At 43.7% G+C, this 17,091-nt stretch overlaps 1 protein-coding gene across 2 annotated transcripts; it reads left to right on the forward strand.

Moving 5' to 3' along the window:
- Positions 1-454: 454 nt before the first annotated feature.
- dnajc16l (DnaJ (Hsp40) homolog, subfamily C, member 16 like) lies at positions 455-16,915 on the forward strand. 2 transcript variants are annotated; one of them, XM_072451538.1, is made up of 15 exons: positions 455-675; positions 1,359-1,425; positions 2,273-2,418; positions 3,629-3,804; positions 4,376-4,560; positions 5,254-5,358; positions 6,858-7,016; positions 7,709-7,839; positions 8,649-8,826; positions 9,886-10,068; positions 11,321-11,397; positions 11,807-11,887; positions 12,039-12,128; positions 13,852-14,025; positions 14,646-16,915. In XM_072451538.1, exons 1-15 carry the CDS (start codon positions 470-472, stop codon positions 15,127-15,129), a joined length of 2,442 nt encoding a protein of 813 aa, XP_072307639.1. In that variant the 5' UTR covers positions 455-469; the 3' UTR covers positions 15,130-16,915. The 2 variants fall into 2 exon arrangements, with proteins under 2 accessions (XP_072307639.1, XP_072307640.1); XM_072451539.1 differs by having other exon boundaries at positions 13,855-14,025; positions 14,646-16,914.
- The last annotated feature ends 176 nt before the right edge of the window (positions 16,916-17,091 follow it).

Raw genomic sequence — 17,091 nt, forward strand, 5'->3', positions numbered from 1 at the left:
GACATACAGTTTTCAGAAGTAGAAATGGCTTTTTGGTTTAAACTTGTGGAAATGGTGAGCAAATATGATTCAATTCGTTTAATAAGGACAGGGAAAAAAGGGATACTGGCGATGAAAATTAAGTTGTTTTAAATTCTATTTTATTAACCTTATTTTGTATTTATTTGTTTTTTGACCGGAAGTCGCATCCCTGTCGCATTAGTGACACTTCCCCAGTGCGCCGCCTCGTCAGATCCATGAGCTAAACTCACCTTTAGCTTCCGCAAACACCGCGATGACACTTCGCCATCGCACGAACATCTAACGCGAGCATTCACCGGGAGCATGTCCGCGCTCGCACGTTAGTCCAGAACACTCGGGGGGGGAGTTTTGTCGCCTTCGTTCGGCCCCGGCGGTTCCCTCGGCGCGGTTGCTAACGAGGTCGCGCGCTTGCCTCGGCTCTTTTCTCTCCCTCCGCGGCGCCGCTGCGATGACAGACGCGGGACGAGCGCGGCGGCTCCGTGGCGCTCTCCGGGGGGCTCTGTCGCGGCGTCTGCTCTGGCTCCTGCTCGCCTCGGGGCCGTGGATCATGTGCTGCGAGTCAGCCGAGTTCGACCCGTATAAGGTGCTGGGCGTGAGCCGGAGGGCGAGCCAGCCCGAGATCAAGCGGGCGTACAAGAGCCTGGCCAAGGAGTGGTGAGAGAGTGCATCCTCTGCAGGCCGTGCACGTCTGCGTTTCACTTTCACCTCTTTCACCTCTTTTACCTCTGCTTTTCCCTCTAACGTCGTGTTGTAGTCGTGTGTTTGTTTGCTCTAAAGGGCTCTGAAGGGCCCCTGACAGGTTGAATTGCATTGAAATGCAGCTAAAGATAAATGTGTTTTGAATTTGGCTGGAAATGATGGAAATGTCATCACAGAATAGCACATTTTTAGGTTTATATAATTCCACTTCCTGTTTGTGATTGATTACATCACACAAGGATCGAAAGATTGTTCTATGTCACAATTTTTTTAATTTGACAACTAAAAATATGAGAGCTTTTTAAAAAAATATATATTTAGAGAGTCAAAAATAATGATTATTTTGTTAATGTTCCTCTTGATTTAGGTTTTCTATAAGTTTATGGTCATTTTCTGTAATTATGACAGCTCACAGAACATGTGGGTGTAATCCCTCCTTCATCCAGGAGTTTTCCTTTGTAGAAAAAGATCAGATCAGAAGTTCAGGACCACAGAGCATCTTCATCTTAAAGCCACTAACCACTCTATCAATCTTTTTCTACAAAGCTCATAGAACACACATTAGTCTGGTAATATTATGTACACTTCACGTCCAATGAATAGAAATGGGTTTAGTTTGTGCTTTTTGTCCTTTCCAGGCATCCAGACAAGAACAAGGACCCGTCTGCTGAAGACATGTTCATCAAGATCTCTAAATCCTATGAGGTACGATTCACAGAAGATCGTCAGCTTTTATATGAGCCGGAGACGTAAAGATCATGGGGTTAATCCATAATGTCTTTGTAAGAACTGAAACATATTTTATACATGTCAATCGCTGTTTAGTTCAACCAAGAAAAGTAAACTTAATGTGTATTTATCAGACCTATAGTGTATTTATCAGACTTAAGGTGTATTTATCAGACTTAAGGTGTATTTATCAGACTTAAGGTGTATTTATCAGACTTAAAGTGTATTTATCTGACCTAAAGTGTATTTATCAGACCTATAGTGTATTTATCAGACCTATAGTGTATTTATCTGACCTAAAGTGTATTTATCAGACTTAAGGTGTATTTATCAGACTAACTGTGTATTTATCTCACCTAAAGTGTATTTATCAGACTTAAGGTGTATTTATCTGACTTAAACTGTATTTATCAGACCAGAGCGTTTAAGTCACATTAACTTTAGAATTGTGATGTTTCTTCCCACAATGATCCCAACACTAGAACTAGAACGTAACGATGCTTCACTGTCTGTACGTTTATTTTTATTTTATCCAGGTCAAATGTGCTGTAAATATAAATGGCTGCCACTTTTATACACTAAACCCATCAAGTTGGTGTGATCCCTCGTTTGTCCAGGAGGATCGCATTACACCTGCACATTATTCACATTCGATAATACCAACTTCCAACAGATTCATGTTTCCTTTTCTTTAGTGGTGTTTGTCAGTCTTGCTTTTGCCAGATCACATTAGAGTCAGAGTATTGATCATGTCATAGTTCAGTAGTTATGTAGTTATGTATTTATATAGTTATAGATCATGTTTTCTCCTGCGTTCCTCCAGATCCTGTCAAACGAGGAGCGCCGGGCGAACTTCGACCGTTACGGGCAGATGGACGAGAACCAGCCCTTCGGTCAGTCTCAGCACCAGGGCTTCAGGAGCTTCCAGCACAGCTTCTACTTCGACGAGTCCTTCTTCCAGTTCCCACGGTAACGCCGTCGCCACGCTAACGTTTCAGACTCCATGTCCATACTGAGGAATATGCTCTGGTCTCGATACCAATTTCGATGCACAATGATATTATGAGGTCAAAGGTTTAGACCATGTCACAGTGGACACGTGGAAGGCTCTGAGTGGCTCGGAGCGGCTCGGGGGTGGCACGTGGAAGGCTCTGAGCGGCCCTGGGGCGGCTCTGAGCTGCTCGGGGGCGGCTCTTGAGCGGGCCGGGGGCGGCTCTTGAGCGGCTCGGGGGCGGCTCTTGAGCGGCTCGGGGGCGGCTCTTGAGCGGCTCGGGGGCGGCTCTTGAGCGGCTCGGGGGCGGCTCTTGAGGGGCTCGGGGGCGGCTCTTGAGTGGCTCTTGAGCGGCTCGGGTGCAACTCGGGGCGACTGCGCGGCTCGGGAGCGGCTCTTGAGCGGCTCTTGAGCGGCTCTTGAGCGGCTCTTGAGCGGCTCTTGGAGCGGCTCTTGAGCGGCTCGGGGGCAACTCGGGGCGATTCTGCGCGGCTCGGTAGCGGCTCGGTAGCGGCTCGGGAGCGGCTCGGGGGGACTCTGAGCAGCTCAGGAGCGGCTCGGGGCGAATTGGGGTGGCTCGGGAGTGGCTCGGGCGACTCTGAGCGGCTCGGGGCGAATCGGCGTGGCTCGGAACGGCTAGGAGCAGCTTGGGGTGGCTCGAGGCGGCTCTGTGCCTCCGCGTTCTTTCAGCCTCTGCGTCGATAATCTAGTACCAGTTGTTTCTGGCATTTAGTACATTCAAATCTTAAAAAGTGCTATGTCTGATTTTTCACGGTCTTACAAATGTGAAAAACAGAAGTAGTTAACTGTGAAATATATTCCTCACTTTCCTAACACGTTCCAAGTGTCACAGATTTTCAGAGACCAGAGTTGCCGTCATGGTACTGCTAACGACCAGAATGCTAACGGCACTAACACCGTCACTTTCTGCTTTGAGGTCGATTAAAAAACGCTTTATATTTAGATCTAAACGGCTCACGGCAGTCTCATTTAGACATTAAGCTTTTGCAATAAAAAAACAAATTACTTTACTACATGAACACACTGAGTACAGCTTCTTTAACAGCCGTTGTTCTGCGCAGATCTTTGTTTTACAGGATGGCAGGGGAAGCGGACGGCCCATTTTCTGACCCGCAGCTCTGTATTGTCTCGCGCTCATCAGCCGTTCTCTCCCGCTCTCGTCCTCAGGTCTCGTGAGTTTGCAGACAGTAAATACCTCCTGCATCATGCTCAGTTCAACAGCGAGGTGCTGCCGGACAGCTTCAGGAGGCCGTACCTCATCAAAGTCACCTCCGAGTGGTGCTTCGCCTGCGTGCACATCGAGCCGGTGTGGAAGGAGACGGTGGAGGAGCTGGAGCCTCTCGGTAAGAGACGAGGGAGAGGGGGAGGAAAGGGTGAGGGGAGGGGGAGGGGGAGGAGGAGGAAAGGGTGAGACGAGGGGGAGGGGGAGGAGGAGGAAAGGGTGAGACGGCGGGAAGAGGAGGAGGAAAGGGTGAGACGGTGGGAAGAAGAGGGAGAAGTGGTCAGAGCTTAAACCATCAGATATTAAAATGATGCCTTTTATACTGTAGAAATCAATATTATTCGCATTGAATTGCTTTCTATATCTTTGTATTTGTCTCTATTTAAAGCAACAGTGTGTAACTTTCTGGATGTGGCATTTTAATTGGATATAGAGAGTAATAAAACCAAACTTTAGAACAGTCTCCGTGGACATGTATAAGTTTTATGCTATATTGTAGCAAAGGAACATCAGGACTAAACTAGGACTAAACTAGGACTAAACTGGGACCAAACTAGGATTAAACTAGGATTAAACTAGGATTGAACTAGGAATGAACCAGGACTGAACCGGGTCTGAACCGGGACTACACTGGCACCGCCTCAGGACCAGCCCAGTATCAGGCAGAGCCTCTGAACATGTCTCTGCTGCAGGCGTGGGCATCGGCATCATAGACCTGGGATACGAGCGGCGCCTGTCGACCCAGCTCGGAGCCCACCGCGCTCCCTCCATCATCGGCCTCGTCAACGGCCGCGTGTCCTTCTTCCACCAGGCCGTGGTCCGGGACCACCTCAGGCAGTTCATCGAAGACCTGCTGCCAAACAAACTCATCCAGAAGGTCTTTATGTGACATACACGTTTGTTATGTAGCAAATGTATAAATATGGTTTTAAATTCTCTACATTCACTCCACACAGTGATTTATTATCATGCAATTCAACCTTTTTTAAAATTACGACTTCGTTAGTGGTGTATGACCTGTGGTAAATGTTAATCGTAGCTTTACATCAGTCAAGTTGCCGTTTGTGAAGAGCAGGTGTCGGGTATTTTTATTTTTCTAATCATATGTTGGCCTTTGTGTACTGTATGGTTGCCAGGTAACGGTTGTAGAAATACCTTGCCGTCCGTGTCCAACCAGGAAGTAACATTATAAACGGCACCATAAACTGATGATGAACAACATAAATAGGCAACCATTTGAGTAAAATCCTGAATATAATCATGTTCCTTTTAGTTCTAGTGAAATGTGTTGTTTAACCTGTCATTGTAGCAGTAAATCAGAACGATAAAAAGGTATTTAGTTAGTTGGGTAATTGTCCTGTGTCTTTATGCGTCTTTATTCTGTCTCGCCCTGTGGTTCAGACGTCTACAAACACGTGATTCTTCTGTATTTAGCTCATTTCCTTATTCACTTGTATGTATTTATGCAAATGTGAGGCAGAATCGCTCGGCTCTAGTTCAGGACGACCCGTTTGAAACTTCGTTAAAACGCGCGTCTATGGAACCGTAACTTCTCCTTTGTGTTCGGCAGATCTCGGACAGTAACTACGAGTCGTTCCTGGACGCTTGGCAGGAGGAGAACAAACCCAGCGTCCTTCTGTTCGACCAGGTCCCGGTGGTTCCACTGCTCTACAAGGTACAGAGGAAAACAACCTTTAACCGAGACATAATCTGAATGTAGAGCTGATTACCGTAGTTTCCAGATTATAAATTGCCCAAAAATGCATAATGGAGAAGAAAAAAACATATATAAGTCGTACTGGAGTATAAGTTGCATTTTTTGGGGGGTTAACGCTAACACCTTCAGCTACATGACGCGCAGACAGAACTGTGGTAAGTGTCTGGTATGTTAACGTAACATATGAACAGTTATTCAGATAACTATAGCATAAAGAACATGCTAACAAGTTTACCAAAGCATCAGTTTTACCCCAAATCACTAAATCCATTGAATTCTTCTTCCTCTGTGTCACTTCTAAACAACTCCACAAACTCCAGAGGTAGAGGAAGTGCAGATTCTTCTTCTGCGTCGCTTAGAGCCTAGAGCGCCCTCTTGTGGTTGCCAGTGTGGAAATAGCAAATAATATCTTGTAAAAGTCGCAATCCGGCTAAACTATGAAAAAAGGTGCGACATATAGTCCGGAAAATAAGGTAGATTAAAACGATATTAATAGAGAGGCTCAACACTTAAATATTCTATATCTTTTTTTTTCTTTTTTTTTACAGAATCCGACACATTTTAATAACGTTTTCTTGTTAACCCGCACAAACTCAAAATGAAACGCGCCCATTTTAATCACCAAAATGTCAATGGTTTCACGTATAGAACTATCCTATCTTTAAACAAGCAACAAAATTGTAGTGCAGCCACAAAATAATACGATAAATTATACCAAAAATTACTTGTGGGGATATATCGATACAGCAGCCCACGATATTGATACTATTTTGATATTTTGCCGCACTTCTTGTCCTAAAAACGTGAATAAATTAGCAAATAATTCGTTTGCATTATGTTTTATCACCTTTTCCTTTTAAGTCTTATGTCTCATGAATAAATGTGTGCAATATATTGGAAAATGAGCGTCGCGATTGTTGTTTTGGATCGTTTGTGATTGAAACGAATAAAAAATGTGCCTGTAAATTGCGCCTGTAAATGACAATTCAAACGTCAAGTGAATTGTTTTATTGTGAAAAAACGCTATAAAAAGAGCACATTTTTAAAGGTTGTAGAGTGATTTTTCTAACCCTTTTAACAGTTAATCTTAAAGACTTTTTGCTTGAATTTTACCTCAACAAAGGCATTTACAAGCACATTTCCGATGCATTGTTAAAATATCGTTTGAGTATTGTTATCAAGAAGACTACCGTATAAGTCGCACCGGAGTATAAGTCGCACCAGCCAAAAAATTCATAATAGAGAAGAAAAAAACATATTTAAGTTGCACTGGAGTATGAAATGCGGTTGCAAGTGTGAAAATAACAAATAATATCACATATAAGTCGCTCCGGAGTATTAAGTCGCCCCCGGCCAAAACTATGAAAAAAGTAATACGGTATAACATATCATTTTGGTCAGTATTACCCACCCTGCCCATGGATCTACCTTTGAACTCACACGCCTCTTTTTTTCAGCTGACGGCGTTTTCCTTCAGAGATTACGTGCGTTTCGGGTACGTGGATCAGGGCGGGACCCAGAACGCCCGTCTGCTCCGTCAGTTCAACGTCAACACTTACGCGCCGACGATGCTGCTGTTCAAGGAGGACACCGTGAACCCCGTGGACATCATACAGGTGCCGCTTCCATCCAACCGTTTACATAACGTACACCGCGAGCTATTCATTTTAACCCGAGACGAATCACGATTAGAAAACCATAATGTCTGCCGGGAACGTAACTGCATATCCAAGACAAATGGTAGTAGAAATAAAGCTGGGAGACGCTGAAAAAGTGATATTATCGCAATTGTTTTGGAGAATACAGTACATTGTCTCTGTCTATTAAAAACATCGTAGTAAAGAGTATAACTTTAGTGTCATTTTACTGTCCAGTCACCTTTTGTGCAATTCTTGAACCTCGACCGAGACATTTTCCAAACACATAATGTCTCTATTGAATCTTAAAACAGTTCCTTTTTTAACAGTGTGCTTTATTTTTATGCTTAAAATAATACCAAAAGTGTTTTGTATTTGTCAAACCAGTTGATTGTTTACTTTGTTTTAGACTCTGGGGGATAAAATTAGACAATAGGGTGGTCTCCTTTATTAATGGGAGACTCTGTACTTGAAAGTATAGTCTGAATATTGTCATTAGGATAGTCCAAATAGAGATGCATATTTAGTCAATATTGCACACGTCTAATTTAGGTCATTACTGTGATATTCCAGAGGATTAAGTAAAGAAAACACTGCACGTTTTTATTTTTAACCGCCGCTTCTTGTCTTTTCTTTTATGTTTCCTGCATTTTGTGTGTTTTTTTTTTCAGGCTCGTGGGATGAAGAAGCAGATCATGGACGAGTTTGTGTCCAATAACAAGTTCCTGCAGGTTCCTCGGCTCGTGAACCAGCGACTTTTCGACGAGCTCTGCCCCATCAAGCAGTTCCACCGGCGCAGGAAGTACGACTTTCACACGTTTAGATCGACGCGACGCCAAAGCGACGCGATACGTCACGACCGGACGTGATCGTTGGCGGGCAAATGAGCCAATCAAAAAAAGGCGTGGTCTGTTTGAATCAAAACAAACACAACAATTAGGAAAACCGTAAAGAAACGCTCAGGATTGAATCACAGACGTCGGCAACAGCGATGAGAAAAGTATTTAAATTCTGTGAGAGCTACAACTGTAACTATGAAGTCGCACCAGCCAAAAAATGCATAATCGAGAAGAAAAAAACATATATAAGTTGCATTTTTGGGGGAAATTTATTTGATAAAATCCAGGACCAAGAACAGACATTTCATCTTGAAATGCAATTTAAAATAATAACAGATTAGAGAACATGGTGAATAGGTGTACGTATGCTAACGCTAACACCTTCAGCTACCACAGACGACAACAAACTGTGGTAAGTGTCTGGTATGTTAATGTAACATATTAACAGTTATTCAGATAACTATAGCATAAATAACATGCTAACAAGTTTACCAAAGCATCAGTATTACCCCAAATCACTAAATCCATTGAATTCTTCTTCCTCTGTGTCACTTCTAAACAACTCCACAAACTCCAGAGGAAGAGGAAGTGCAGATTCTTCTTCTGCGTCGCTTAGAGCCTAGAGCGCCCTCTTGTGGTTGCCTGTGAAATAACTAATATCACATAAGTTGCTCTGGAGTATAAGTCGCACCCCGGCCTAAACTATGTAAAAAGGTGCGTCTTATAGTCCGAAAAATACAATATTTCATTTCTCCCTCTCTTTTGTTTGCAGGTTCTGTGTTCTTCTGATCACGGACCAGGACCAGGCCTTTGACACGGGGAACAAAGCGTTTTTGGATTTCGCCGTCGCCAATAAAAAGGAGGTGCTTCGGTTTGCGTACGTTTATCAGCGACACCAGCAGCCTCTGTGTCTGGCTCTGCTGCGGAACCAGGCCGCGCTCTCCCCACAGGTCTGTAACGCTAGAACACTGAATATGGCATAAGCAAATAAGGCTGCGTGTAGTCATGGATTCGCTGGGTTTAGATCGAGACAATGCAACAAACTGTATTCACACATCATCACAACTTTTTTGAGAGGCCTTTTAAACGGGTGAACGATAAGATAGGAGTTCCACGGTAGAATTTGCAGTGTCAAAATGTAGATATTTTGTGTTTAATATCTGTAATCTTTGGCCCAATCCTCTTTTTTGAATGTGCCCACAGGAGTACCTCAGGGCTCTGTTTTAGGCCCAATTATGTTCTCTATGTACTGTGTGTTAATAATCTTTTCGTTGATGTGTCAAATGTCAAGTACAATTTTTTTCATGCAGATGATAAGGTACTTTACTGTTGCTCAGCCTCAATAGAAAAGGCCATGGTGTCTTTACAGTCTCCTTTCTCCATAGTGCAGTCGAGGAGAAAATTCTTGAAGTTAGTGCTGAATTCCCGAAAAAAATGAAGCTATTAGTCAGGAGAGTGTCCCCCTGACTAAGACCCCTCGGGAAAACTATTGCGTTTGTCTCAAAATATAAATACCGTGGTTTATTTATTTACTAAGAGCTAAACAGAACCATGTAACTGTGGCGATAGAGCTCCCCCTGCAGGTCCTGTGTGAGTATACAGTCAGAAAAAAAGATGAAAATGCTTTTTTTTAAATCATAAGACAGTATAATCACGCAGAAAAACATTTCACATTGTCAAACATTAAAAAAAGAACCAGGGTTTCTCAGAGTTGTCTTTGGGTCGATGTCAAATCCCAGTAAACCTTTTATAATTGTACAATATGGTAGAATGACTATTTAGTTAGTGTCTATAACAAGTTTTAGAAATGATTTATTCAACAGTCTACAGCTAAAAACGTATTACTGAGCCCTGAAATATATAGTTCTGTCATTTATTATGCGATGAGTCAATGTAATCGTTACGGTAACAGTCCGATCAGAGTAAACTGTCCCGATACTAAAGTGTTCATGTTTTTGTAAGTCAAAGCGCGTCGCCCGCTCATGTTCCACGCCCGTGTGCCCGGACAGGTGGTGATCCTGGAGCGCCGCACGCAGGCAGGCAAAGTGGTGTTCCGCTCGCTCAGCGGCGGCTGGAACGGCAGCGAGGAGGACAAGTACCGGCTCCACAGCGAGATCGAGCTGCTGCAGAAAGACCCGTCGTACCTGAGCGCCGACGCCACGCTGCCGCAGCTCAACAACGAGATGGCGCCGGTGAGACCGCCGCCCGGGACGCTTCTCTGAATCACTGTCACGTTTCGGACTTGGAGACACAGTGCCGTTACGGGTGTCACGATGTCAAATGTTAGCGCGAGATAAAACGCCATGATTTAACGATTATTTGCGATTATTGAGACTGTGACCAAACGACAGTACCGTATTTTCTGCACTATAAGGCGCACTGGATTATAAGGCACACCGACAATGAATGGTCTATTTTCGATTTTAAAGTGCGCTTTATAGTGCAAAAAATACGGTAAAATCTTTACCGTTTGTGACCGACTTTACCAAATTAAACTCTCCGGATTAGAGGTTATTCACATTCAGATCTATTTTCTGGGCTGTAGATTGAGGCTTAATTTTACTTCTAAGATTGTCACGATTATTTATTTTTGGTTTTCGCGATTATCGATTAACTGAATAGGGTTAGGGTTAAGGTTAGGGTTAGGGTTGGGTTAGGGTTAACTGAATTGCTACGTCCCTAATGCGCACGCTCCTCTCAGACGCTCCTGGACCTGTTTAAAATGTGTGTTGTGACAGCAGTTTAAAGGTCCCATAACATGCAAAATCAACTTTTCAGAGCTTTTAACCTTCTTACATTGCTATTTGTGCTTCATATATGTACCCAGTGTTTTTTTGATTGATTCCCGCAGTGTTTAGCTATATTACAGACTATCTCCTTTCCTCGAATCTCCAAACTGACGGGCGGTGGCTACAAGACCGCGTCATAACCACAGGCACGCGTCATCATCCCCCCTCACCCTCCCCCCTCTCCACCCCCTCACCCTGTCTGTCTGTCTGTCTACTCAAAGTAGTGTTGATCTGAAGTTCTATCGTTTCTAACTCAGTCGCGCGGCGCAGCGCATAGCAGACAGCTGTGGGGCACACACTACGTCACGGGTGGGCGGGGCACACACGCGCTCTGAGACTATGTCACGGGTTGGGCGGGGGAGCCAGATCGCTCTTCGCAAGGGTGGGGGCGAATATCAAACCAAGCCGTTTGCATTTCCGGGTTGGTGAGGGGGTCCAAGGTCTGGGTGATATTTCTTAACTATTATGTTAAGGGTGTTGCACAACCCTTATTATTATCAATTATACACTTAGGATAGACTACAAAACGTGAAAAAAAGCATGTTATGGCACCTTTAAGGGATAAAATGATCCAAATAATTCTGGTGGAGAGGTTTTAACTCTAAACCTTGTTTAGATTTAATGTTTCTGATAATAAATGTCTTTTATGTTTCAGATTTTCTTCATCCGCTGGTTGAACGCCGCGCACGACTACTTCATTCAAGTTTATGATGATTTGCTCTTCTCAAACTGGTAAGAAAAGGTGTCATTGTACTTTATCTCTGAATCTTTGGATACTCCAGACATATTTCAATACTTTACTATCATTTTCAACACAAAATAATAGTGCTTTGTTGTCATGTGGTTTTATACCACACGGACAAACCATTAAACGGTCAATCAAAACAAAACGTGTTGAACTAATTTAACATTATAAAGCTACGGTTTGATATGACATGACACGTCCCTGTAGCGTCTGATTCATCTTCTTCTTCATTGGTCTTTGTATATGTTATGAATTAAATACATAGCTGAGATGGAAGCAGAAGCAGAGGATTATGGTCCATATGTGAATACAATGTTCAGTTCAGTCTCCTGTTCCATCTGCGACACCACAACTTATAAATAATGGTATATATTTGTTGTCTTTTGCCCCGTTTAGGCGAGAGATGATGCCGATCCTGTCCCTGATCTTCTCCGCTCTGTTCATTCTGTTCGGCACCGTCATCATCCAGGCCTTCAGGTCAGTTCGAGCGTCGCGTTCATCCACCAGGATTTTGTTCATCCACCAGGATTTTGTTCATCCGTCGCGCACTTTTAAAACGAAATGGACCGATCCTGTGAAAGGGCTGCAGTGCGTGTAAAGTGTTGTGTGTTTTGTTTTTGTCCGACAGCGAGCCCGGAGAGAACAAACCCCAGAAAGCCAAAGCCAAAGAGCAGCCGCCGCCTCCAGAGGAAACGGCAGAGCGAGGCGGCACTTCCAGGTGAATTCACACGCGCAGAACATGCAACACTGTTTAATACAGAGAAAAAAGACTAAATAATATTATACAAGTAGTAAAATGTAGTAAGTAGTAAGTAAATTGATGTAAAAAACATTCTTTTAGAAGTACATTGATCAAACGTATGCGTCTCTAGAGTAGGCCCTTTTCTACTCATACTTATAACTTTAAAGCAGAATGAAGTACCGTATTTTCCGGACTATAAGTTGCACCAGCCAAAAAATGCATAATAGAGAAGTGCGACTTATACTCGCACTGGAGTATAAGTCGCATTTTTGTGGGGAAATGTATTTGATAAAATCCAAGACCAAGAACAGACATTTCATCTTGAAATGCAGTTTAAAATAATAACAGATGAGAGAACATGGTGAATAGGTGTACGTATGCTAACGCTAACACCTTCAGCTACATGACGCACAGACAGAACTGTGGTAAGTGTCTGGTATGTTAACGTAACATATTAACAGTTATTCAGATAATGTCAAGAAATCAGACATACACCAATGCTATTCCTTAACACACAGAGAACACAATTCAACTTAGAATATGAAACGATACAGAAATGTAAGACTTTTGTGTAGCATGCATGGGAGAAACCGCCGGGCCACCAGGCTGGCGTAAATAGCCTGGCGACCCTGCTTGGTCTCACAATGTTTTTTCTCATGCAGGTTGGTTTTATTAGAAATGATGAAATAGGCGGGTCACATTCTCATTGGTCAGTTTCACATCAAGGCACTTGTCTTTTACAATAGTTGGTATTTTTCCTTGGAGATAAAGCATGGGTAATGTTTACCTAAACTCCCCTGGGCTGATACACCCCTCCCTAGGAGTAAACATTCCTCTGGCCCATCTTTACGACACACAACCAAATGCAGTTTTTCACATGCCGTTTTTCTCTTAGACTAATGATGCAGATAATATACAAATATAGTCATATCACTATTAAGCAGATAAAATACATCACAGAAATAACCATATATTTACATTTGATCACAGATAACTATAGCATAAAGAACATGCTAACAAGTTTACTAAAGCATCAGTATTACCCCAAATCACTAAATCCATTGAATTCTTCTTCCTCTGTGTCACTTCTAAACAACTCCACAAACTCGAGAGGAAGAGAAAGTGCAGATTCTTCTTCTGCGTCGCTTAGAGCCTAGAGCGCCCTCTTGTGGTTGTCTGTGTGAAAATAACGAATAACATCACATATAAGTCGCATCACGGACAAAACTATGCAGCTCCAGTTTTTTTCTTTCTTTGTCATAATAAGACGGTCTAATCACGTGCAAAAACATTTCTCATTGCCAAATATTTTTAAAAGCCACGGTTTCTCCGCCGTAATTGTATGACAGAGACAGCAGGGGGCGACGGGGGACCCTTCAAACGCCTCAAAACGACACATTTAACCATCACAGGGACTGTTGAAGGCTGTGACTTTGTTCCTGCTTTAACGCACTCGCTCTCCGGCGTAGATGGTCCTGATCTCGGGGTCCGGTCGTCTCGGTGCTGCCTGTGCTGGTTTCATCAAAACTGTTACTTATCTGAAACTAAATCCTCTAAACAAAGCCCTGACGACTAAATCGGGCGTACGCTGCGACTGAAGTGGACTTGAGTCTGCCTTTTGTAGTTCGGTTCTAGTCCCGGTTTAGCCTTGGTCCGGTCCGGATTCAGTCCCGGTCTGATCGTTTGCTCCCTTTGTCAGCAGCCGGCCGCCTAAGAAGGACTTTGTGGAGGTGACCGAGCTCACGGACATCACGTACACCAGTAACTTGGTGCGGCTCAGACCGGGACACATCAACGTGGTGCTGGTTCTGTCCGACGCCTCCAAGAACGTGCTGCTGAGGAAGTTCGCCAAAGAAGTCTTCTCCTTCTCTGGGTAAAGCCACGTGATCTTATTAATATTAATATCACTTAAGAAAAAAGAGACTACGTGGTATGAATCCTGGTCCCACGTGACTCTGTAAGATACACAATAGGCTCACGATACTCACAAACGTGCCATAATCGAGATATTACACATTATTATGCACAGTATTCTGTTATGTATCACTGTTTTTAAGGAACAGTATTTCTTTGTTAAACCTTCACAAACTTACTATGATTGTCTGATTTTGACTTTATTTGGTGTGTTTATACCTGTCGTGCATATAGATTACAGTTTTACACCAATTGAGCAGGTATTTGTGGAGAAAACGTTGAAAAATCTGTAGAAAATGACGGGAAGTGACATCACACCAGGGACACTCATTCCAGACAAAGTTTATGCCGTATTTACATAAAAGAAACAACTTTTTTGATCTCTCTAAACTAAATAAAGCTCTCATATTAGTTAATATAAATGTCATTTTTTAATTGATGCATACCATATTTGACTCTACAGACGTCGCTATTATTATCATTATTTTATTCTTCATTGTTTTATGTTGCACCTTGACGTCTTAAGTGTTCAGCGACGACGACGACACTAAACTTTTCGTGTTTCTGACCCGCCCTCAGAACCCAGACGCTGCACTTCTCCTTCCTGAACTCGGACAAACACCGGCGCTGGATGCCGTCGCTGCTGCGCTCGGCCCGGTCCGACGAGCCGGAGCAGGACGAGGACCTGTCCGACTTCAGCGGTCACGTCCTGGCTCTGAACGGCCACAGGCGCTACTTCTGCCTCTTCAGACCGGTGTTCACGGGGGACGAGTCCACGGACGCCTCGCTCTACGACGCCGACGCCGGCGACGCGTACTCCCGCAAGTCCCGCTCACGCTCCCGCTCCAGGTCCAGCTCCAAGTCCAGGTCCCGGTCCCACTCGCGGGAGGACAGGCCCGTGAAGAGGGTGTCCAGCAGAGCCACGAGCATAGAGCTGCACCACAAGCTGGACAGACTCGGACTCTGGATGGAGCGGCTCATGGAGGGAACGCTGCCCAGGATAAACGTGCCGGCGTGGCCCCTATTGGACGAAAACGCAAACTCCTCGGCCAATCAGAGCTGAGAACGGGCGACTACTACGAGTTTGCAGCTACGTTGTGTTTGTTTGTTTGTTAGTTTTTTGCATAAGTTTGACACCGTTTTAAAGCATAGAACAGTTAAAATAAGATGCAGCTAAAAAGGTTTATTTCGAACTCGCTCAAAGGCAAATAAAGCAAGCATTATTTTACAATAAGTGCACCTACAAAATAGTGAAAACGCAAGCTAACGTGAATAGACCCACGACATAAGCTTGTTTTAATCAATAAACCTCAAACGACTGACACAAAATATGTATATTTTAGTTACCTTTCTTATGTATTTTTAAGATCTATACCAGGACTAAACCAGATCTATACCAGGACTAAACCAGATCTATACCAGGACTAAACCAGGTCTCTTGGAAGTGTAATGAAGACTGTTCTAAACCAGGTCGAAAATCAGGTCTTGACGCACGACGTTTGCGCACGCCAAGACGTTTGAGCGCGCTAAACCACTGAACTCTTTGCCAAAACCTGTCCGACCGCTCTCGTCCCGGTCCGCAACAGGTCCGAGAGCCGACGAGGTGCGAGCGAGGTGCTGAGGGACGTTCAGGCGCGTCTAGTTATTTAGCATTAGCCACGTTTTGAACCTCACAGTCGACCGCTTTTAGGAACAGTCACTACTTGACGTCGCATTTCTCCTCTCTGTGGACTTGAAGAACACGCATTAGGCATAAATAACCACTTCGTAACACCGTTCTTTCTGGAGTTGTCGGCCGTTTCTTTCTCTGCTCCTTCGCCGAGCCTCAGAAAAAACACATTTCCGCATTCAAATCGCCTTCATTACAACCGTGTACTTGAAACGGCTGCATTATTTCAAGTTCTAAAACATGAGATCCAATGCAAAGCTAATCAAGAGCACGTTTAAAGGCCCAAAACAACAGAACCAATGCAGAATGTGTGTCCTTTAACTCCTTCTGTTACGTCGTGTGTTGAAGGGTTTATTATCTAAAGGGTCAGCCAAACTTCTGCGTGACCTTTAACACGGGTCTCATTTACTTAAGAGACTTTAAGGTTCTGACTACGTTTTCACAAAAAATAATGACTTGATACTGTGGGGGTTGCTATGGGAACGGCCCGTCGTTGTCTGGGGTCTGTATGTTTGAGTAGTGGCTTCTTGCCCTTTGCACTGAAGTAAAATATTTATTTGTAGACGTTTTAGTTACGTTTTAATATTTGTCTAACAAGTACATTTACTGCAATAGAAGAAAAGCATGGCCAGTTAAACTTACTGTATTAACGTTGCTGGACACTTTTTTTATGTCTGTAAAATCCATTAAATCCACTAAATCCACTTTTTGATGCTCGGTACTAAACTAAAACTAAACCAGCACTAAATGTGGGACTTTGACGGATCTAACCACGAAGAAAACTAACTAACTAACTAAACCAAAACCAGTCTGATGTCCGGGACTAAACCGGGGGACTAAACCGGGGGACTAAACCGGGGGACTAAACCGGGGGACTAAACCGGGGGACTAAACCGGGGGACTAAACCGGGGGACTAAACCGGGGGACTAAACCGGGATTAAATCAGGTTAATAATGAGGATTATATCGGGACTAAATTGGGACTAAATCGGGACTAAACATACTGGGAATAAACTGGGAAGGTGCAGGGATTTAACCAGAACTTTATTTTTTCCATTCTGATGCTCCAGAGTTGGTTTTAATGTTTTGTTTTTATTCCAATGACTGAACAAGGACAATTCCAGGCCTAAACCAGTGTGTAAATGGGGACTAAACTGGGGGACTAAACTGGGGGACTAAACTGGGGGACTAAACTGGGGGACTAAACTGGGGGACTAAACTGGGGGACTAAACTGGGACTGTCTTGGTGCTGGGGAATAACTAATACAACCATCAGAACAAACGTACTTAATGAGATGGCGAGTGTCACGTCATGAAATGTTTCTCTGGAAAAATCAAATCATGAATCTTTTGTCG

The sequence above is a fragment of the Eucyclogobius newberryi genome, unplaced genomic scaffold (genome assembly GCF_026437365.1).
Source record: "Eucyclogobius newberryi isolate DKJ021-1_F unplaced genomic scaffold, fEucNew1.0.hap1 SCAF_19, whole genome shotgun sequence".
Taxonomy (NCBI): domain Eukaryota; kingdom Metazoa; phylum Chordata; class Actinopteri; order Gobiiformes; family Gobiidae; genus Eucyclogobius; species Eucyclogobius newberryi.